Source organism: Monopterus albus, unplaced genomic scaffold (assembly GCF_001952655.1).
Source record: "Monopterus albus unplaced genomic scaffold, M_albus_1.0 scaffold220.1, whole genome shotgun sequence".
In the NCBI taxonomy this organism is placed as follows: Eukaryota; Metazoa; Chordata; class Actinopteri; order Synbranchiformes; family Synbranchidae; genus Monopterus; species Monopterus albus.
The window spans coordinates 399,458-421,800 of NW_018128100.1; the positions used below are offsets into that span (position 1 = coordinate 399,458).

The following is a 22,343-nucleotide window of genomic DNA, read 5'->3' on the forward strand; positions in this document are numbered from 1 at the left end:
CCTGCTGTAATGCGGAACAGACACAGTGACTGAGCGAGGAACAGGCCAGGATGTTCCACCGAGGTTCCACTCAGAGATCCTCGTATATTAAAGCACAGCTCTCACATGGCAGGCTGCTTAGTGACGGCCTTAATCCAGACTTTGTGACAGGTCCATATGCTCTGGCAGAGCTGCTCCAAGCCATAATACACTTCAGAATTCTTTTGTGCTTTTTAAAACTTTTCATCATTAAGCAAGGTGAAAAACCTGTCACTGAAGGGAGAAAGCTGTACACGTCCAGCAGCACATGAAAGCTTATTACCATCACTTTAATATTTTTAGACCAAATACATTATCTGATTATCAAGACAAGTGATGATACCCAGAATATGAACTAATTCTTATGTAGCCATGAGACACTTGAGATGGAGTTCCTCCAAAATGGTGTAAATCATATTAAAAAAACTAAACAAAACAAAAAGCAAACCCCATGCTGACACAGAATCTGCTTCACTTTTCTGTCAGTAAACGCATCTGATTCTCTCAAATGTGTGTTTTATGGTTTTGGAGCAAAACACCATTTTATTTTAAGTATGAAGTCATTGTCAGCTGCTGGCCTGAGCACAGAACAGCAAAATCTCAGAACTGTTGGAGGTTTCTGAGGAACACTGCTGATTTATACCCCACAGTCAGACTGAGCTCAGTATTTATTTGCTCGTACCCAGAGACACTGAATCCAGCAGTTGTCTGCTGCACATTAGGTGCCTCTCAAAGCTGCCTCTGTTTATGACATCACTTTTTATTAATGAGTGTCAGAGGGACACACGAATATGTTGTTTACTGGTGGTGATAAAACTCAAACAGGCTGCAGCCAAGCATCCACCTCAGCTATCTGATCATCCACCATCTGTTTCTGCAGCCTGCTGACAAAGAACTGAAAAATTCAACCTGTTTTCAATCGTACACGCACGGGCCTGATTTTTAATCACTCTGTGTCCACTGGGCGGTCGTCCTGGAGGACGAGCAGCCGTCTTTCTGCCCCTACAGGTTCACCCCTACAGGTGCCTGGAGCAGCAGTGTGCAGTAACTCTGGAGAACAGGAGTCTTCTTATATCACAGTGTGAGAGAGGCTTCCTCCCGCTGGAGGGGACAGGCTCAGTGCCAGCCAGAAAAGACCACAGGGCTGAGTCGCCGCTGGATATAAAAACTTGCTGTGCTGGGAGAGAGAGAAAGAAATGGCCCTGAAGAGAGAGCAGTTAATCCAGAAATGACAACTGTTACACAAAGTGCTCAGTGTGAATTATTCTGTGTTACATAAAGCTGTGTAAACTATTCTGCTGTGTAAACATCTTCCACTTGTGATTGTGAGTTTTGTGATATGCTCCTGCTCCTCACTTCTCTCTCTTCCCTCATTTATCCCAAAGAGTTTCCTCTGACTTTCTCATACTTTCCCACATGCAGTCATTTCTAAAGGTTCATATAAAGCTGAGCGGACACTCGTGGTGGGTGTCTGTGTGGTACCAGGCGTCTCTCTCACTGCCCCCTTTCACCATCTCTCTGCAGCCACCGAGTGCAAGACCACAGCGAAGGCCGACATCGTGCTGCTAGTCGACGGCTCCTGGAGCATCGGCCGCGTTAACTTCAGAACCATCCGTAACTTCATCAGTCGCATGATCAGCGTCTTTGACATTGGCCCGGACAAAGTCCAGATCGGTAATATCTCACAGTTATTACTACTCATACCACAACTATTAAAACTTTCACAGTCATTTGTTCTACTGACTCTTGCCACTGTTGTGTAGTTACAGAAGTCAGAGCGCTGTATTAATTCCATTAATTACTGTAATTTTTTGTTGGTAAACTGGTTAAATTGGAATCACTGCATAGATGTTGTGAAGAAAATGACAGCCAATCTGTGTCCCCTCTGTGTTTCCACACGTCTTCATGTGCTTTTCAGGTCTGACGCAGTACAGTGGAGACCCGAAGACCGAGTGGCACCTCAATACCCATTCGACCAAGGCGTCCCTGCTTAATGCTGTCAACCAGCTGCCATACAAAGGAGGAAACACCATGACAGGTCATTCAACAGCATTTGTCAAATCTTCACCAGGTGCAGCCGCACCAGTTTTTGATCCAGATATATTTTTCTGTAGTTTCCTCATTATCCAATGAAGACTGAAGCATATTATTGCTCGAAACATACAACAACAAGTAGGATTTCTTTTTCAGAGTTGAATACTTTACCAAAAACTGTCAAAAAGGTTGTTTGTCTGTGAGATATTCACCATATCTGCCAGAGTACGGCTAAATGCACAACTTTTGTTTGTTACTTGCAAGGTTAGATACTTACCACTGTTGTAGAACAGAAAAGCAGTGTCTTGACTGTGATTTGAAAAGCTGTGTTACAGATGGCATAGTGTATGAAAACCATTTTTAGTGTTGGCTTGCAGCCTCATGTTGGATGGATTTTACCTGGAAAAGAGCTGATTGTGTATGATGGAACCAAACAGAATGTACATGTAGCTTTTCATATGTCCAGACACTGGCTGAATGTTCAGAAATGCCTCTTTATCCATGACATACAGGACTGGCTCTGAGCTACATCCTCGAGAACAACTTCAAACGTCGCATGGGAATGCGAGATGACTCTCGCAAAATTGGTGTCCTGATCACCGACGGAAAGTCCCAGGATGAAATTGTCTTGAACTCACAGAGTCTGAAAGACAGCGGCATCGAACTCTATGCTATCGGTGAGCGATTTAGTCAGCTGGAACAGCAGTCTGAGAAGAGGGTGATCTGTGAAGTGCTGGTTGTTATGTGCTGTAAACAAGACCTGTGCATGAATTAGAAATGCTTAGTTGTTTTTAGCACGTTAAGATCAGTTAGAAGTTACAAGACTGTGAAAAAATGTATTGAAACTAAAGTCTGCCAAGAAACACTGTAATCGGTTTGAAATCTCAAAGCGAGCCATAGAAAATAGTCAGGAGTGATGCACAGCAACCCTGGGATTAGTTGAGTTTGGGCAACAGAAGTGATTTTAGTACTGGACCAGCCAAATCTGGTTTTTAGCTTGGGTGTAACTTAAATAAATTGTTGTTTCAGATCTCATTTTTGAGCCACAGTTTTGATGATATCTTTTGTTTCAGGTATTAAAAACGCCGATGAGAACGAGCTGAGGACCATCGCCTCCGAACCAACTGAAATTCACATGTACAATGTCAACGAATTCCAGTTCCTGACAGACATTGTTGACGACCTGACCGACAACCTCTGTAACAGTGTCAAGGGTGCAGGTAGGAAAAGAGCCCAAACAGTCTGTCAGCGCCACACAGATCACCTGCATCAACTTCAAGATACGTGTATCATGGTTTCAAAAGGCGGCGAACAGTGGCCACATTTGTTTGTGACAGTTTAGAAGGGTGAAGCGTCTTATAGCTGGTAAACAGCGTTTGTTAGTCCAAACATGCTTTCAGTTAATGAAGGAAGGAGGAAGTCTTTGTCAGGCAGGTTTGACCTTTGAAAGATTTTGTCCAGTTTGCTTAAAATTGGAGATTTTGCCCAGTCTTTTTTAAAAACTGCGATTTTGTAATAGCACAACTGAATATGAACAGCAAAAAAATATCAAAACCAGCATATAAACAAGGAAACATAGCATCACACTTGGTGTAATGGCTCTGCCTCCAAACAGCACCTGAGATATAAAACTCAACTTTTTCCGTTTCTACCCCCCTTCTCTCCCTCCTTCTTCTCATTTGTTCCCTCATGCTATGAAGTTTTATGAGTAAATATCTTGATTGGAGCTTGGCTGCTGCTGCTTGCAGCTGTGTTTACAGCTGTATTTGCAGGATATTCTCTAAACACCACAGAATCAGATTTACACCTTTTATTATAATTGGCTGTCCTGAATGGCAGCTTCTCTACCAATAATCTTACCCGTGAAGCCATTTCACTCTGTTGGAGTTGTTGGAACTACAGAGAAGAACTCTGATTATTGCGCAGTGATGCCTTTTTACCTCATAAACAGTCTTCGGCTAACTGCAGACAGCGAGTTGCCTGTTTCTCTGCAGGCTGCACTGAGGTCATAAACCCAACAACAACAAGTTTCATTTTTTCCTGTCATCAGTTTAAGTCACAGAGTTAACGTTCGTTAGCGACAGCTGGTATGGCTCTGCTGGTTGTCATTTTAATCAGTGATGATCAGCAGAAGCTCAAATATTCAAATACTAAAACTGAAAATCGATTACTTACCCAACGAATGAATATTTGGGTCCAGCCTGATTATTTAATGGTGTTTGAGGTCAGATAGAAACTTTGTAGAAAGTCCTAATATTCCAAAATTTACAAACCATAGTTTTTTAAGAGGGACAACCGTACACTGTTTCAGTTTTACTGCAGGCTTTCAGGTGGTTTTAAAGGAAGGACTAAGCTTTTAGTCCAAGTAAAGACATGACCATCAGCGAAATTACACTTCATTGGTACAGCTGCTTATACCCTGCTTGAATGACAAAATTAATGGCAGGTGAGTAGAAATTATGCAGTTATCGTCATCCCCAGATGAGAACATTGTGTTTTTATTATTCACAGATCAGTTCTACCCTTAAAAGCAGGAAAGCAGAAGATCACCCTGGTTTGGCTGAAAAGAGAAAACAAAAATGTGACCTGACATTCTCAATTATTTCACACCATCAAAGGGTTTTGCGACTCAAATCCAAGCATCTGATGGAGATTTTCACATTGGAAGTACTTTCTATCTACAAGTCAGTTTTAGGAGGAAATACAAAGTTAAAGAAAAGCATATTTATAGAAAACCTTTGTCAGTGGAGCTGAACTATGCAGCAGGCCAACAGCTTCGCTATCAGAGGAGCAAACGCCCAAGAGCAGAGTCGTAGCAGCAGGGGTCATTGTGTGGCATACTTGACATGTTGCAACGTATTTTAGCTCCTGTTTGTTCCCTTTCAGAAATTAAAGCGCAGCCGCCCAATAACCTGGTGACATCAGAGGTGACCCACCACTCCTTCCGTGCCAGCTGGACGGCACCCGAAGGCCCCATTGACGTGTATCGCGTCACATACATGACCATGGGAGGAGTGCCTATGGAGGTGAGATAAAGCTTGTCGTCCTTCCTGTTACTCTTCATCAGTCACTGTTAACACTGCTGCATTTCAAGCCAGATCTGAACATAAGTGTTTAACTTGTGGTCACTTCACATCATACGGAAGTCAAAAAGTTCACATAGTAACTTTGTTATACAGGATGTTAATCAGCCCTACCATTTGTTAGCACTGGCTGTGATCATGAATATCATATATCATCTTGCTTATTCATTCCCTCTGGGTCCAATGAGATCAGCTGTAGCCTCTGTAAATGGCACCGGCACCGGTCAGGTAAGATTTACTTGAAAAGATGTTGTCAGTCACATAAAAACAGACTAGCTGACAGTCACATCCTCCCCCATTGTTGAAAATTGTGGTATGTGTCATTCCTATGTGGCAAAAGTTACAAGGCAGATTAAAACCCAACTCTTCACATATCCAGACCTGGCTTGTAGTCAAAACCTTGTTTCTGAGAGCACTGGTGTTTTCCATCCTTTGTGTTTTTATTGGCCTTTGTCAGACAGAGCCTGTGATTGTATCGGGCTCATCTTAAACCAAGCAGACTTTCCACTGTGATCCACTTACTTTAATGCTATAGACCTCAGATGACTCATTGTATATCCTCCCACTTTGTTTATGTTGGATTGCAAAGCACGTATGATCAAAAGCACGAGAACTGATATTTACTTGCTGAGTATTTAGTGTAGACCTCCTCTACAGTGATGTACAGCCATGGTTTGCTGCCGGGTCCCAAAAGAGTCTCAAGTTTTGGTTGTGAAGTTACCTCCAAGTCCCAAACATTATTTCATGTCATACATGTCTGTATGTGCCCATCACTAAATTTAGAGTCTCGGTCTGTTAAATTTAGGAATTTCTTTTTTTATTACTTTCAAATTCTGTTCAATTTATTCTGCTCAGAGACAAAATGAATAGTGCGCCTTGGTGTGTTTGTATTTTGCATGTTCCCATCAGTTTTTAGTTGAACATGATAGAGTATTGACGTCTGAATGTCACAATGTGTCTGCAGTGACTCTGCACCTTTAATTCTGCTCACACAGAATTTTCCCTTAAGTCATTTCAAGTCAAAAGAGTGAAGTCATGAGTCACTGATGTAAAATCAAATGTTGTTTTTAATTTTTTCAAGTGTAAAGGCATCCGTCATGTAACTCGAGTCCAAGCCTCTGCTTCATGTTATCGACGACCATTTCTCAGACCGTGTAAGCAACGCCGTGATGATGTTTGAAAGTCCGCAGTTTTCACTTCAGGTCAGGAGCTATGAAAAAACCCTGCAGAGCCATGAAACGTGCTCAGTATAACTAATGCACCACAATGAATCTTACATCTGCTCAGGTTTTTGTTGTTAGTTCATTTGTCAGTTTTAATTCAGTTTAAGGTGTGGACTGATACGTGATGTCGTCCTGGTGGAGCATAGTCACAATCTGAAATTGAATAAAACCACGCTCTAAAATCATTGCACTTTAATGGTATTTAGATTCTTATAGTAGAAATATTATTATTGCCATTAAACAGTACTTCTATTGGCAAATACACAGATTGGGGGGAAGAGGCGGTATTGGTGCATCCCTAATTAAGGTGGGTGGCTGCACTGTAGTCGTGATAAACTTGATTTTAGAAAATATTTTAAACAACTGGGTTTCCATTGGAAACAGGTTGCACTTAATCGGTTGCAGAGACAAATAACTTGATAAGAAGGAGATGTTTGCCGCTCATATAACTGAACAGTCCACCAGCCTGTGAAGCTGCAGCCGCTTCATGTTAGGATACAGTTCCTCCTCTGGGCTTCATTTTTCAGCAGAGCAACAGGAATGTGTCACCGTTTAGCAGCCAAGTTCACCGTCCCTTGTGAGGGCTTTCTGCCCAGCACATGAATGCAGCACTACAGCTTCGGCTTCACGGACTGTAATCATCTAATGGTGAAAAGGTTCTGGAGCACTACCAAACACTGACTGATAGATCCCGATGAGCAGATTGCCAAGAGAGATCGGTTCACCAATCATCCAGATCTTTAACTGTTTCAGATAACAAGCTGACGTAATCACTGGCTGACAGACTCCCTGTCGTTGTGATTTTTAATGTTACCCTAATGTAGTGTTGGACAGTGAGTTGATGCCTGGTGCCTTGAAAGAACTGAGCTGAAATGATTAGTCATTTTATCGAATAATTAAATCCGCAACAAGTTTAGAATAATTGTGGAGTTAATTTGGAAGTTCCAAAAATTCTGAGGTTGCAGCTTCTAACATGTTTGTATTTAATAACAGAAGGCTGGGAGAGTTGGTTTGGTAAAAGTGATTTAAATACGTGGATGTGGGGCCTGTGAAGCTGTGATGAATGTTTTTCACTAGTTGTGGATGTCTTATAGACTAAATATTAATCAAGTAATTGAAAACACATTCAACACATTGCTTTATTCTGTACACAAGGCGTCTGTTTATCCTGGAAGAGGCATCTCTTCTCTGTTTCTCTTCCTGAGATTATTTTGTTTCACTTCACTCATTTTCTGGGGGTGTTTTTCCTGATCCGTGGGGTTTGGCCCAGGTCAGGTTTGTTGTTGTGAGGCCCAGATTGTCATGAATAAAGTCGTCTTCAAAGCACCTGCCAGGTTGACTTCAGAGCTGATAACCACTCTTTTATGGTTTCAGCTGATGGTCGATGTGACGATGACCACTACAGTGCTGGAAAACCTGAACCCTCTGACTGAGTACCTCGTCAATGTTTACTCTGTGGTCGGTGGGGAGAGCAGCGAGCCGCTGAAGGGCACTGAGACCACCTGTAAGTATGTTTTCTCTTCACCCGGTTGCCTTCCTCTGTTTCTCCTTAAACTTCTAAGGCCTCTTCCTCTTTAACTAATGGCAGAAGTGCTCAGTTTCCGCACTCGATGGCTTTTTCACAATATGCTAGTTGCCCTTTGGTTTGACAGACATGATTAAAGAGGAGCTTTACAGGGTGTTCGCCAATGTTCCCCCTAATTTTTCATGTGTCTGAGCATACACACAAACTCCCTGAGAATTCCTTGGACCACTGTGAGCAACATCAGACGTGCACACTGTGGCCACACCAGTATCACACCTTAAATTTCACCTTATTTTTCCCGTCTGTCCTTCTCACTTCTCCAGTGGTTGTAGACTTTGTCCAGGTTGGTGGCCCCCTGTATTTAATATATAGGACTAGCATTTTGTGCACTGTTATGTCTGTGCTCTCATCTACTATCAGGGTATGCCAGGGTGCATTTTTAACATTGAACACCATCTCATTCTACACTATCTGAATGAGGTCACCAATTCAAAGGCATAATTTTTGCTTCGCCAGCTTTCTGGTATACTCATATTTTGCCATGTGATCGTGGATTTGTTGAACCGACAGCATTGATGCATTCATTTTGATGGCAAGTAGAACATTGTCGATGAGAACTTTAACTTGCTCGGGGTCAGATTTCTTTTTGTGTGACAGCTCGTTCCTCTTCTCTCGATCTTTTGCGCTCTCCTGCAGTAATGTACCGATCCCCATCCCCATCTTGCGTCTTCGTACAATTGCAACAGCATTCAAATGACTTTTCTGCTGAATGTGACGCTTGAGGTAGTCCAACTTCCATTCACTCCACACCTTTCCCTCTGAAAACTCACTTGCTACTTTGGCTTCGCAGCATGTTTTGCAGAGCAGCCCTTTCTCACTCGAAAAAGAAAATATCTCACCCAGTTTCACCTCTTGTTCTTCTGTTCGCACATACTCCGACAACCATTCCATCTTAAAAGAACCGCATTTCTTTTTTACTTTGGCTTGGTGAGTGGATGTGCCACTGCCTGTTCGTTTCGCCATAGTAAAGGGTTAGCTTAGCAGCATTTACCTCTCTTAATTAACTCCGCTGCACCGTTAGCTATATGCTAACCTGCAAAACGGGCACATGCGCATTAAGCGCCGTTAATGACATTGATTGGCTGCGTAAGTAAATACATGCGAACCGCATCATATCATTGGCTGGACAGTGTTAGTCATTGTTTTACTGTAATTACCGCTTGTTGTCACTTGTCACTCACTGAGTTGCATTGCAACATGGGACAGAATAAATTACGTGTTTATTTTATTTATAGTCCATTTTATGTGCTGCATAGATTTGCTGTGTGCGGAGAACGTGGGAGCAGTGCGCGATTGCGCAAGCGCACAGCTTAGAGGGATCAGTGGTGTTCACACATACTGAGACAAATCCCTGGGCCATCAAGAGCCGCCCATTCATTGCCTGTGGAAACTGAGTGCTGTCACTCAGTCCACCCTACTGTGTGAGACAGTGACTGAAGGTGCCCGGCATGGCGACAGCCCACGTCTGGGAAAAGATTTAATGTATGCAGCAACAGCTGGGCAAGAGCCAGTTGGGATTATCTTGATCTCAAACAGTGATGACAAAGATTTTGAGCCAGGCTCAAAGCTGTTAATCATTTTCCTCGTAGGACTGGTATTATGCCACATAAGTTTTGACATTTTTCAGGCGACAAAGTAACCACTGACATCATGTGGTCAGTCTATCCAGGTAAGGCCAATTTAGGAATTTGTTTGGACATTTTCTGAGATGAGTGCTTGTTATCTGACCGGTTATCTGACCGAGCTAGTTCTACCAGCAGACATAAGCCTTAACCTCACGTGTGACATCAAATGTTCTGCAGATCAAAAGTGCTAAACTTCATGACAAGTACGTTATTCTTTATGATTAAAAAGCACATATAGGATTGTCCAGCCTTGGTGTTCTCTGAATACTCGTACAGTCTACTAAAAGACATAAACTGAAGGTGTCCAGAGCCATTCCTCATTCTGACTGCGTGTTTCTGTCCTTTCAGTGCCGCTACCACCAGTGACAAACATCAATGTTTACGATGAGACTGTAACCACCATGAAGGTGTCATGGGAGAAGGTGGACGGTGCCACAGGTTACCTGATGCTCTACAAGTCCATCAATGCCACTGAGCCTCAGCTGGAGCAAGAGGTAAAGAAGTGCTACCTTGAGATGCAACATGGGAGGCTGTGTTTTTACCATGTTGTTTTAAGTTTATTCATTCAAAGAGACACCTGCTTTGACACCAGTAATTTATTATGAATTGCTGTTCTCCTTTTTACCGAGTAACTGCCAATGTGAAGGAGGGAGGCAGTGCCTCTGCCAATAGTTACAAGACTGGACACCTTTAACTGTTTTGATTGAGTTGAGTTGGTTAGTTGACATTGGTTTGCTAGAAACTTAACGCTGCTAAACTAAAGTAACTACCTTAAACAATACATTTAACATACTAATTTCATGGTGGTATCGTGTCCTGTTAGCTGACGTTAGTTAGTTTGTAGTGCAGTCCACATGAAGTTCAGGTCACTTCATGCCCTGTTGCCATGTCCCGTTGTCATTGGATTTATCAGACGGTGTGCAAAATCTTAGTTAATGCACCTTTAACCAGAAAGTGGTAATGTTTAAACATTTTGTCCCCAAATGTTAGGTGAGTACCCCTCTTCTTCTTCTTTTGGCTGTTCCCGTTAGGGGTCGGCACAGCGAATCATCTGTTTCCACCTAACTCTATCCTTGTCATCCTCGATTCTCGCCCCATGTGACTACATATGTACACCACAACACTTAAAATACAAACACTTTTAAACAAAGGAAACACACCCATGGATTTACAAACTCACTCATGATAATTTGTGTGCCCAGCGTTTTCAAATAGACTTTATAACAACGGGCTTTTTCTTCAACCGTGTTACTGCTTCCAGATGGCGATACGATGAGCTCTTGCAGAACAGGAACTTCTTGAACCGCGTTACTGCTTCCAGATGGTGATACGATGAGCTCTTGCAGAACAGGAAGTGGACTACAAAAAGCAGAGACCTCACACAGAGCAGTGGGAAGGATTAGCTAATGGCCGGAAGTCATTGGGATGAAATAAACGGAACAGATGCTATACGCATGGAGCTTGAACGCCTCTGTACTTTTAACCTACACTACAAAGAATCGTACAACAGTAGAGCATTTAAGGGATTATTCAATGTAGGGTTTGTGTAATTCAGCGCATCAAAATAAAGTAGAGCATCATATTATGTATCAACATTAATCATTTGTCATTAAATATGGATTAAAATGACTTTTATAGTGTATTTCTGGCTCAACACAATGATGTATACACTTCATGGCCAGATGTATGTGGCAGACATTACATTCTGGAACCTGGCTGCAGGGATTTTTTTTATCACTCAGGCCCAAAAGCCTCAGTGAGGTCCACACTGATGTTGGTGGCAAGATCTGGCTCACAGTCAGATATCCTGTTCATCCCTGTGGTGGTGGATGGGGTTGAGGTCAGGACCCTGTGCAGGACAGTCAAAACTGAGAAAGCCATTTCTTTTTGGGTTTGACAACATTGTCCACAAAGTTGGAAGCAACTTTGAAAATTCATTGATTTATATTTGAACTAAGGGGTTCAAATGTGCACAAAAATATGCATCTTATTTACCTTTGACTTTGGTATACTGTAGGAAATTCATATGGAATTAGACTACGACATGCAGGAACACTGGTATGGAGCTAATAACGACATTACATCTTTATTTATACACCATTATTTGTATGTTTAGTTTATGTGGAAACATCATGAGTCACGTCAGCAGACCACATCGGTGTTCCTAAACTAGAAAAAGAACAACAACAGAAATCCCCACTTTCTTACAAAGCCAGCCTCTTCTGCTGACCGACCTCCACCTTTGTTGTTCTCTCTCCCTGTCTATCCCACACCCTCTTTCTTTTCTTGTTTTTCTCCCCTTTGTAGGTACGAGTTGATGGAGATGTAAATATTGTCCAGCTGCTGGATCTGACACCCAACACAGCATACACCATCACACTTCACGCCCTGCACGGTGAAGCTGTCAGCGACCCTCTGGAGGGGACAGGAGTCACGTGTATGTAACAGTAAACTGATTTCATACTGTACACGGGCTCTGCAGGCATTTGTTAAAGGCAGAGCTTGTTTAATTAAACTCCAAATACCAAGGCAGCTTATTGACTTCAGACACGATAGTGAACATAAAACTAGTGTTATACACAGCGAGGACAGCCAGATCGTGGAGCCTTGTAAATATCTGGGTACTTTGTTTGATTGTCGGCTGAAGTTTGACATTAACACAGAGTCTGTTGTCAAAAGAGAACAACAGAGAATCCACTTCCTGAGGGAAGTGAACTCTTTTAATGTCAGTGTGAGAGTTTTAAGCAACTTTTAATTTTTGTTATTGAAAGTCTTCTAAGCTTTTCTTGTGTCTGCTGGTTTAATGGATTATACATGCAAAAGAACTGTTTGCATAGCGCTGTTAAGATCTGCCCAAGATTATTGGAGTTAAGCAAAAAGACATGTGTTCTCTCTGTGAGACAAAAAGGCAAAGAACATTATGAGCCAACCGCATCATGCTCTGCCCTGTAAATTTACATTGATGCCTTCTGGCCGCCGCCAGAAGTACCTGTGACAAGAATGAATTGATACTCCAAATCTTTATTCCTTCTGCTATCAGGCTACTAAAGTCAGACAGTAGTGTTTAATGATTGTTTTATTTATTTGTCGATTTTACCGAGCTTTTTATTTTGCTGTCCATCACCGACCTGCTTGCTTGTTTCAAATGAATTGCCTTCTTGGGATCAGTAAAGTTCTCTAAATCTGAATCTGAGAACCGCAGAAGTGAAGGTGACACGTTCTCATGTTTGAAAACTTTTCAGAATATTCACAAAACTCCATAAAAACAATACATTCTCCACGGTCTAGAGAGAACAGAGGATTGGAAAAACAGCAAAAATGTCTCAGAGCAACAGCATGTTTACCGTTGTGCTAATGTCTGCTTCTTCTCTGACTGACAAACAGTGACACATCTTACCCTGCACATCAGCTTGCTGAATGTGTAACTAATTAACCCTCAGCCAGTGACAACTGCACTGCTGCTATCGGTTTGCAGGCTAGATAAACAATTAGCTAGGCAGCTGCAGCACATTGCACAGCTTACACTAGGAATGCACTGATACCACTATCAGGTCCAATACCAGCCTGTAGTATTCGTATTCATAAAGGTTCTGATACTACACACTGAACACTTAACGGCAACATTATATTAACCCCTCTAAACCCATTTGGTTGCTCATCTGCTGATTGTAGTATAGTGTTAAATTTAGGTAGTTTAGGGTTGAGTCTAATGAGCTCTGTGTATGAAAATGGGTGGAGCTGCTGTGGACTCGGAGGCTGAGACCGGATCAGTCAGCATCTTCTCAAGTCTTCAGAGAAACATTGACAGTGGTGCTGGGGTCAGATTTGTTTTTGTACTGCAGTCTGGGTGGTTAAAGGTTTAATGGATGTCCTCCTCCTGTCCTCCCTTAGTGCCCGTGCCTCCTGCTGGACTCCTGAGAATCACTGATGTTACTCACAGCACCATGAGGCTGAACTGGGATGCTGCTCCGGGACCTGTCCGCAAATACACGATCACCTACAAAACAAAGCAAGGAGATATGAAAGAGGTGAAACTGGGATTTTGTTTTTCTGTGTTAAACTCCAGTGCAGATTTAAAAACACTGGTGTTGGGTTGCGTTCATTACAGACTGGGAATGCACCGAATCAGCCCAGATTACAGACTAGAAATATCTGATGGTTGGTTATGAGTTGTACCTTCTTCAGTGGGTACAAACTGTTACAGTACCAGAATGAAATATTAAACATATCAATAAATTACACCTGTTGGTTTAGCTTTAAAGTGCAGTAGGTGACCATGTGAAATGATTTGCCAGTTGATTGGTTGACAGATATCTGATTAATTAGTTTTGTTAAGACATTTTCTGGTTTCAGCTTCTCAGATGTTATTACTTTTGTCTGATTTGTATCATCATAAACTGGATATCTTTAGATTTTGGACTATTGATCAGACAAAACAGGACTTTTTTGGGACTTGTACAGAATCGAAGATTTTAAAAAGTTCCAATCAGATTATCGATAATGAAAAGAACCGTTAGTTTCAGCCTTAGAATGACTTGTTTGCTGACTTATATCACTTATGAATGAACATGGGGGATTTATTTTAGCCAGCTGGGCCTAACGGTGTTTCATGCTATAGGGTCCAACTAATGGTGCATGAAGTACAATGAACACACTTCCCACAGGCTTCATTTCTCATCATACAACCCCCATTTCCTGACGTGTGCATCTGTTTTCTAGAATAATGATTCTATGATATTGTGTAGGTTTTGTGTGTTTTTGAAAATGATCTGCGAACCCCTAACAGCATCCCCCCCCCTGTGTCCTTGTTCAAACAGTCTCCACTGTCTTTCAGAGTAATGTCTAAAGAGCCAAAGTGTCCTGTGTATATCAGGGATGAACAGCTGTGACCTTTTCCATTGGCAGGTGTCAGTTGTTACTCCCCAGTCCTAAAAACTAACAGTGTAGCTGCAGAATTTGTTTATAAGGTCATTCAAAGGTGGCTTTATACAATGAAACCTCACTGAGAGTTTTAGTGAGCAGTGATATTTTTGATGGGAAAGCGACCAAGCCAAGTCAGGTGTTACTGCTGCCTCTCCGCGGAGCAGTAGCTCCACAATGTTGGCTGCTCTTTATGAGAAAAGCAGTCTGCTGGCAGAGGAGCGCTGGCCCAGGATGTCAGCCCAGCCAGACTGGATCATCCCAGCGCCACCAGTCCTCATAATTTCTCACTTGGATGTCAGCGGAGGACAAATAGTCTGGGGTGAATCAGCAGCCCAAGGTGCCGTCGATGAACAGCTGCAGGACTTTTCCAGAAAGTTCTGATGGATGATAATGCACCAGCTCAATTCCTCCTGAGCATTACAGCTGAAGACTTCTTGTCTGTACAGAAGAAGCCCACACATTGGACTCATGCCTGCTGAGTGCTTTATCACTTCTACCGCTTACTTTAAACAGCTCTCCCCTGAAATGGAAAACTCGACTGAAGAGCCAGTGTTGTAAGCATCAAAGCTTCAGTGTGATTTATTCACCCGCCTGGTATTCCCTGACCCTACAAATACATTTTATTTTATTAGTCTTTAGTTTCACCTGAATAAAATATTTGCCAATTTAAGATAAAACTATTTTATCCAGGATTTCTCACAATCAGACATTGTGTGAGCTGTTTTACCTGAAGGAAGCTCTGAAGGAGAACATGCAGACCCCAAACAGGAAGACTCCAGTCGGCTGCAAAGTTTGAACCCAGAGCCTTCCTGCAGCGAGGCAGCTGTGCCAACTACGAATACATCAGTATAATTTATTTCAACACTTTGTCTAGTTTTTTTGTGCTACATTTTAATTGCTTTTTGTGGAAGAGGCACTGTTTACCTGTGCATACCTGACTGTAGTGGTTTTCACCCACAGTGTCTACATCAAGCTGCTCTGACGTAATAAAACAGACTGACCATCCTCAGTAAATCAGCCTTGGGCTCTTTGAACCTGCCAGCTAACCAGAACTACTGGCCAGAATCATGTTCATTTTTTGATTAAATCACTATGTATGAGTGCTTTGTAGTTACTAATTATGACATTTGCTCCTGACAGATATACTCTGACGCTGACAAAACCACCATGGACCTGAGCAGCCTCACATCCGAGACTCACTACGATGTATCCGTCACCCCGGTGTATGACGAAGGACCTGGATCCCCGATGCTGGGCAGCGCCGTCACAGGTCGGAACCTGATTGTCACCTCTTAATCCTGAAATTTCAGTTTTCCACTTTCACTTTTGTTTGATTTTTTTTTTATTGTTTTTTTTTTTCTTATTTTAAGAAACTGTGCCTCACATGCTCCTCAACAGGGTCTGTAGGAAGTTGGACCTTTTCCAACTCTAGTTTAACAACCCCTCTTTGTCTCGCATGTGTCTGCATCTTATTTTCTTCCATTACTCCCTCATGATATTTACATCAAAGGAAATTTTCCAAATCTTGATGTAAACTTATTGAACAATGAATTCATTAGGTTCTGCAGATGTTTAACAGGAAGTTCATTCCAGTGGTTTGCTGGTCGAACACATCAGGGAGGGTTGAATTTGTGCTAACACATTTAATCTCTGACAGCAGAGAAAAGGTCAAAGAGAAAGATGTTTGAAAAACCACGAGTCAGAAACAGACTCTCATGACTTATGTGCCAAGGAGCACCAAAACTAAGGTGAATGTAAATAATGGCACCTTCCTGTCACAAAATAGACATTAGACTCTTAGTACAGGCCAGACTTTTGGTTTAAAGTGTTATTGAAGTAACTTTTTGATCTAGCAGAATATAAAATAAGTAATCCTAGAATTTGGAGCAGAAACTTGGAGAGGGAGTTTGGTTTTAATACATTTGTGTTACAGTCGTTCTCCGTTCAGAACAAAGCCTTTGTTTTTAATTCATCAACCTGTATGCACGTTAACAAAACTCAAGTTCATGTTACTTAGCTGCAAAGTGATCTGTTCAGTTCACCACTGATGGAAAACAATGAGCTGTCTGTTTATTATCCTGTTTATATTGTTTAGTTCAAATTATTATTTATCTTCTTCGCGGCCTTCTTTTTTTTGTATGAGCAGCTAACTCCATTCCGTTGTTTGTACCGTTGTGTCCATGCAATGACAGAAAAGTCTTTCATTCATTCATTCATTCATTGGCTCTGTATATCACAAATCCATCATAAACACACAGTGTAAACGCATTTGTGTATCAGTGAGGGTTGTCATTCATATGACACATTTCCTAGCCCCTAACTCTAAACCAGCCTGGTTCTACAAGCCCACATGTCTGATTTGTTCAGCCGTTAAAATAGGATCAACCAACAAATCAGGGCCGTTCTTAATCCCAGCTGATTAAGAACGGGGATGTCATCAGCTACCTAACTACATGTATGAGACATGGCGACAGAAAACAGGTGTGGAGGTGGTTGACTTGGTTGTACAGGTTGTCGTAAGGCCATTTATAGGAATAACGACCCTTTAAACCCCCCCTCCCAACAGCTTCCAAAGCTTCTGTGTTTACAGCAGGAAAAAAAATGACATCTGTGGAACAGATGTGAGACTAATGATTGGTTAGGGGCAAAACAAAACAAAATACCTCCCTGATGGTATAAAATTGCACTCACCTTAACCTTAAACCAAGTCTTTAACCCTCAAACAGCCCTCATTTGAAGAAATGGGGGCCAAGGGAAATGTCTTCCCTCTGCAAAATGGTCTTTTCTAATATAGACTCACTAAGTGGTTTTTAATGTACTTTTTAAATGGTACAAAAAAGTCCCAGCATTGCAAAGTTTTTATGTTTGGCTGAGGTAGAAAAGTTACAATGGAAACGGACTGAATGAACCATGTGGCTCAAAAGTCACTCGGGTTCCTGGTGTAAAAACATCAGATCTGTGAGGAGCAGTGCAGAGACTGTAACTGTAGTGGCACTCTTACATTTACCCTTCCTCCACAGATTAGGTTCTTTTTTACTTGTGCTTTGCTGAAAAGAATGCCTAGGTTCCACAAAAACAGCCTTGCATTTGTTTCTCACAACTTTTGTGACGGTATGTCTTAAATCCTTGTGACTTGAAATACCTGATGTTTTGTTGTGACTGTTTCTATGGATAGCATACATATATCCTTGATTTAGATTTTATTTTATCGTGTGATTAATTAATAATCAACAGGGAGGAAGTATAATGGCATTTTTAAGTATATCCATTTGTATTGTTGATTTACATATTCAAGTATAGTCTGCTAACAATTGTGATAATAACTGTGGTAACCTTTCACACACTGGACAAGTGAACTGTGTTTTGTGCTGAATCACTGAATGCCTAAGGTATCTTTGTTTGCTGGAAGAAGCAACTGTAACATCCACAGGCCTTGAAAGTATCTCCTGTGAACCTCTGTGTTTTGCCAATTAGAAAATCTTTGCACACAGAAGCACAGTTGTTCTCAGTGAACCCTCCTTTTGTGTGACGTTACCTTCTGTCTTATATTGAAGTGATTCTTGTTTATCCTTTGAGTCTCTGTAACATGCATCCTGGTGTGTGTTGTAGACAACTCCTTTCTGCAGAAATAAATCAACCTGGACACGTATCCATTCTGAAATCTCTTTATTTCTCACTCACTGTTGGTTGGACATTATTATCAAGGAAATTCAGTTTTTTCCTTAACAGTAACCTTCCTTACATTAACAAAGCTGAACACATACAGTGTTTCAACTCTCATACAGGCACACACATGTTGCAGTCAACTACACACTTGGAGCTACAGTTAATAATCTTCACATGATGTTGACTCACTTCTCAGACCTCCTCCTAAGCACATCCTTCCTCTTTTGTTGTTCCTGTCGGTGTGAACAGATGCTGTTCCTCCACCCAAGAACCTGAGGTTCTCTGAGGTGACCCAGACCTCGTTCAGAGCCTCCTGGGACCACGGAGCCCCAGATGTGGCCCTCTACCGCCTCGGCTGGACCAAGAGTGGGGAGAGCAACTTCGAGTTTGTAAGTTAGTGTGTCTGGGATGGCATCGCTCCTTAAACGCTCTTTGGCAGTGACTGTATTCAAATGCAAACTTTTGAAGAGTGAGTCAGGGCAGACTGGAGCAAACTTAAAACTTAAAGCTGTGTTAACTAACGTCTCCCTCTAATTTTCTACTGTTAAGGTCGAAGTGAGAGTCAAAACAAACTCAAGCAGTATCCCCTCCTCTTCTCCCTTTGCTCCTTTTTGCCCCTCTTGCCCTGTCTGTCAAACTATGTCATATGTGTTCACGACAGCCAGAGATAGCTGTAGCAGCAAGGTAGCGCAGCAGCAATAAGCGGCTCCAGAGCTAATGTATATGGAATATAGTTTTGGCATTACAGCAACACAGTGTCAAATAAAGAGGTTTACATTTTAGCAACATGCATTTTCTGTGGTCCTACTGCCTGGATGAAAGAGATTTCCCTAATTTCCTTTTCATTGCTCTTGACGGTCGACTAACCACCTCCTTCCTGTGTCTGTTGCAAGGCTATCCTGAACAATGATGAGAACAGCCATGTCCTGGAGAACCTGGAGACAGACACTGAGTACACTGTCACCGTCACAGCCATCTACCCAGATGAGTCAGAGAGTGAAGACCTGACAGGAAGCGAGCGCACATGTAAGATAACCACTGCACCCCCCATCGCCTTCCCAGCCCCAAAAACAGCCATTATATTTTACACTCACAGATGTAGCTCACACTGAAATAACATTGTTTTCTCAATGTCTTTTTCCTAGTGTTAAAGGATCTACAGGGTAGGTCGTATGAGAAGGACAGGCCCCTTTTTCATTCTAATATTCATGAGTTTGTGTGGAATGGTAATATGGAGGGTAACGGACAGCGTTAATGGGAGCACACTTTTTCTTTGACTGCACGAATATGCATTTTACTGCCTCATTGTGCGTTCATGCCACAAGCTACTCGTGGAGTCATAGATGAGCATGGGTTTTCTGTGACCAAAGAAACTTGAGCCACAATAATTATTTTTTTACCGTTGTGTTGCGTTTTGAAAGTTGTCTGCAGCCCAGCCCATCAGCCCAAGCTGACTGCAGCTACCAGTCAGCTTGCTGGTTTCAGCAAATCCAGCTCAGAATTCCGTACCACGGACAGAGAAACCTTTTGTTAAAAACATGGATCGGGAAACCTTTTCTTTTTACATGTTACCTTTTTAAAATAGTGCTCAGGTTATATTAGGCTGCTGTAACCATAGCAGCAGTGCTAATGCTAACGCCTTATTATACATAAAAATAAATAACTGACAGTTAATTTAATCACTTCATTAGACAATAGAAGTTTGAGAAAACAACAGTAATGAACTCTGATCCAGAGCTTCAAATGCAAAAAGTGTGAGAATTGACACTGTCATCCTCCACACGCCTCCATCATTGTGAAAGATTGACTTAATAACACTGTGAACCATTTTGCTTTTGTCCCCTTCGTCACCATTTCACTAGTATAACATTTGTCACGTTCATCTCACATTTTAATGTCATTACATTAATATTGTTGCATGTCAGTCAGTTATTTTACAGTTTCAGCTGCAGGGTTGGGGTTCAGTGAGCTTCAAATTCAACTATATGTAACATGATGCCCAAATGTTTTATAGCAGCCACCAAGTTTGTTAGTGGTTCACAGTATTTATTTGCTGTACATTTTGTTAGGAAGCCCCAGTTACATTTGTTATAATCTCAAAAGGTGTTAGAATTCCTAGGGGCTTTGCTGTCTCTCCGTACTGTAATAAGTAGCTCAGTAATTATAGATGTGATTGATCAGATAGTTGATTGAATAAGAAGTTACTGGACCCCAGTCCTGCTTTGAACAGCTTGACTAAACTCCTGCCCCTGCTGTGCTTTCACCCTTCCAGCTCCCTGACCCGTGGAATTGTAGGAGCATCATCATCATCATCATCATTCTCACCATCATCCTCACCGTCATCAAACATTGATTACTGTTTATCTCACTGGATGTATCTGTACTCTCGCAGTGCCCAGTGGGCCTCCTCGAAACCTGAGGATTTTCAACGCCACCGCCTCCACGCTCCACGTGAAGTGGGACCACGCCCCCGGCCCCGTCCAGAGCTACAACATCATCTACAAGCCTGTCGACGGAGGTGAACCCCTCACGGTACAGTCGCTTTTTGTTTTATGGTATTTAAAATAGCAGTCTTCAGTTCCCTTCTAGTAGGATGTCATAGATATTTATTATAGATGTCTATAATAAATATCATTACATACAAACAAAAGACTGAAGCAGCGGATAAAGGGGTACATTAGTTTTAGTCAGTGAAACTGAAAGTTGTGTTGATATTGGTGTGTGTTTCAGCCATAATGACAGATCTGAGATAAACCTGTGTAAACAGGATTCATTTTCATTCGGCTGAGTCTCATGGAAAATAAAGCTACAGTATATTTATATAACCCCAGTACGGTATTTTTGATAATCCTGATAAATGTGCCCCAAGTGGCAGAACTCACATAAAATGCTGTTTTTCTCAAACCACACACAAGCTAAAACCATTTGGCACTTCATTTTATCAAGAGGTGAAAACTGGCACAGCTCCACCAGCAGGAACAATAGAGCAGCTTCAGAGATTTCTAAAATGTTTTTACACCCAAAGTGTTTTGTAAACCCACCCGGGCTATCATCTGTTTGTCTGGGATGAGGGGAACAATATGAATAAATACCTTTTTTGTTGTGTAATTTCTGTATGTGTTTTTACATGAGGCTCTGTTGTGCTGTTGTTGAGGAGTGGTGGTTCTCAGCTGTGCTGCTTTTTGATCACTGGGACCATCTCCAGTCTGCCTGAGTCTCTCAGTGACAAATCAGTGGATGTCTCTGGGTTTTAAATCTGTCAGAAAAGGTTGCAGCATGAGTCCCAAACCACATATAGAAACAAATCAATTATGAATGTTAGGATTTGTTGAGAACTTTTTTCTCCCTCCTGAGATACTTTCAAGATGTTCAGAATGGGAAAAAGAGACTGTGTTCTGCAGGGAAGGAACCTAAAAGACAAATGTTCTGTAGTTCTCATGCATAAGGAATCTTTTAGTTATGTACAGATGCCTCTTAAATATGTAATAAACCAGGAGCTAACACTGTCAAAACAACAGATATCCACCTTTCACACACAGAACGAGTTTCTTTAATGAACAGCTCAATCATACAAAGGCATTGGTGCTTTAAAGCGCTTGTTTAGAAAAGTATCATTTAATTCTGACGTGAAAACCTTTTCTGCTCTCAGGGATTTGTTTACTTTTTGATTAGTTCATAAATCAACATGAATAATATTAAAATACTAGACCATATATTTGCTAGGTTTCCTCAGTTTGTTTAAAAGTCAAAGAAAATTGGAGTGTAGCTGCTGTTTGGAGTCCAGGGCTGCAGCAGATATTGTATAGTAAATCACCTTTATCGTTACATTGCTGACACCTAGCACGGCACTTCATCAGGCTGTTGTAGTAACAAGGAGGCACAGACACATAATGGCACATGGCGTGTGGGTGGAAACCAGTAGGAAGATGTCTACAGCAGGTACCACAGGAACCTACTGGCTGTGTTCACACCGTTGTAGATCTAAGTCGGAGAGAGTGCAGGGGATTTTAGCAAAATGATCATCCTTAAAAAAAAAAACAACTTGTGGTCCAATATGAATGAAGATGTAAGATGAGAGATCTCAAACACAACCTTATTTGTACATATCTTGTCTTTCAGGGCTTCTGATAGATGACCAGATCTTTATCAGACAAACAACTGTGTTTATCTCATATTGAAAGTAATG

The 22,343-nt window shown here is 41.7% G+C and overlaps 1 protein-coding gene across 1 annotated transcript in view; it reads left to right on the forward strand.

Annotated features, from left to right (window-relative positions):
• col12a1b (collagen, type XII, alpha 1b) overlaps positions 1 to 22,343 on the forward strand; it is a 112,728-nt gene that overhangs the window by 31,181 nt on the left and 59,204 nt on the right. Inside the window, exons 18-31 of the mRNA XM_020619462.1 lie at positions 1,543 to 1,692; positions 1,937 to 2,056; positions 2,565 to 2,729; positions 3,126 to 3,272; positions 4,939 to 5,078; positions 7,733 to 7,862; positions 9,917 to 10,062; positions 11,876 to 12,005; positions 13,460 to 13,596; positions 15,632 to 15,761; positions 18,407 to 18,546; positions 19,051 to 19,183; positions 19,303 to 19,320; positions 20,550 to 20,689. Coding sequence (XP_020475118.1) covers positions 1,543 to 1,692; positions 1,937 to 2,056; positions 2,565 to 2,729; positions 3,126 to 3,272; positions 4,939 to 5,078; positions 7,733 to 7,862; positions 9,917 to 10,062; positions 11,876 to 12,005; positions 13,460 to 13,596; positions 15,632 to 15,761; positions 18,407 to 18,546; positions 19,051 to 19,183; positions 19,303 to 19,320; positions 20,550 to 20,689 — 1,826 coding nt within the window. The remainder of the gene's footprint in view (positions 1 to 1,542; positions 1,693 to 1,936; positions 2,057 to 2,564; positions 2,730 to 3,125; positions 3,273 to 4,938; positions 5,079 to 7,732; positions 7,863 to 9,916; positions 10,063 to 11,875; positions 12,006 to 13,459; positions 13,597 to 15,631; positions 15,762 to 18,406; positions 18,547 to 19,050; positions 19,184 to 19,302; positions 19,321 to 20,549; positions 20,690 to 22,343) is intronic.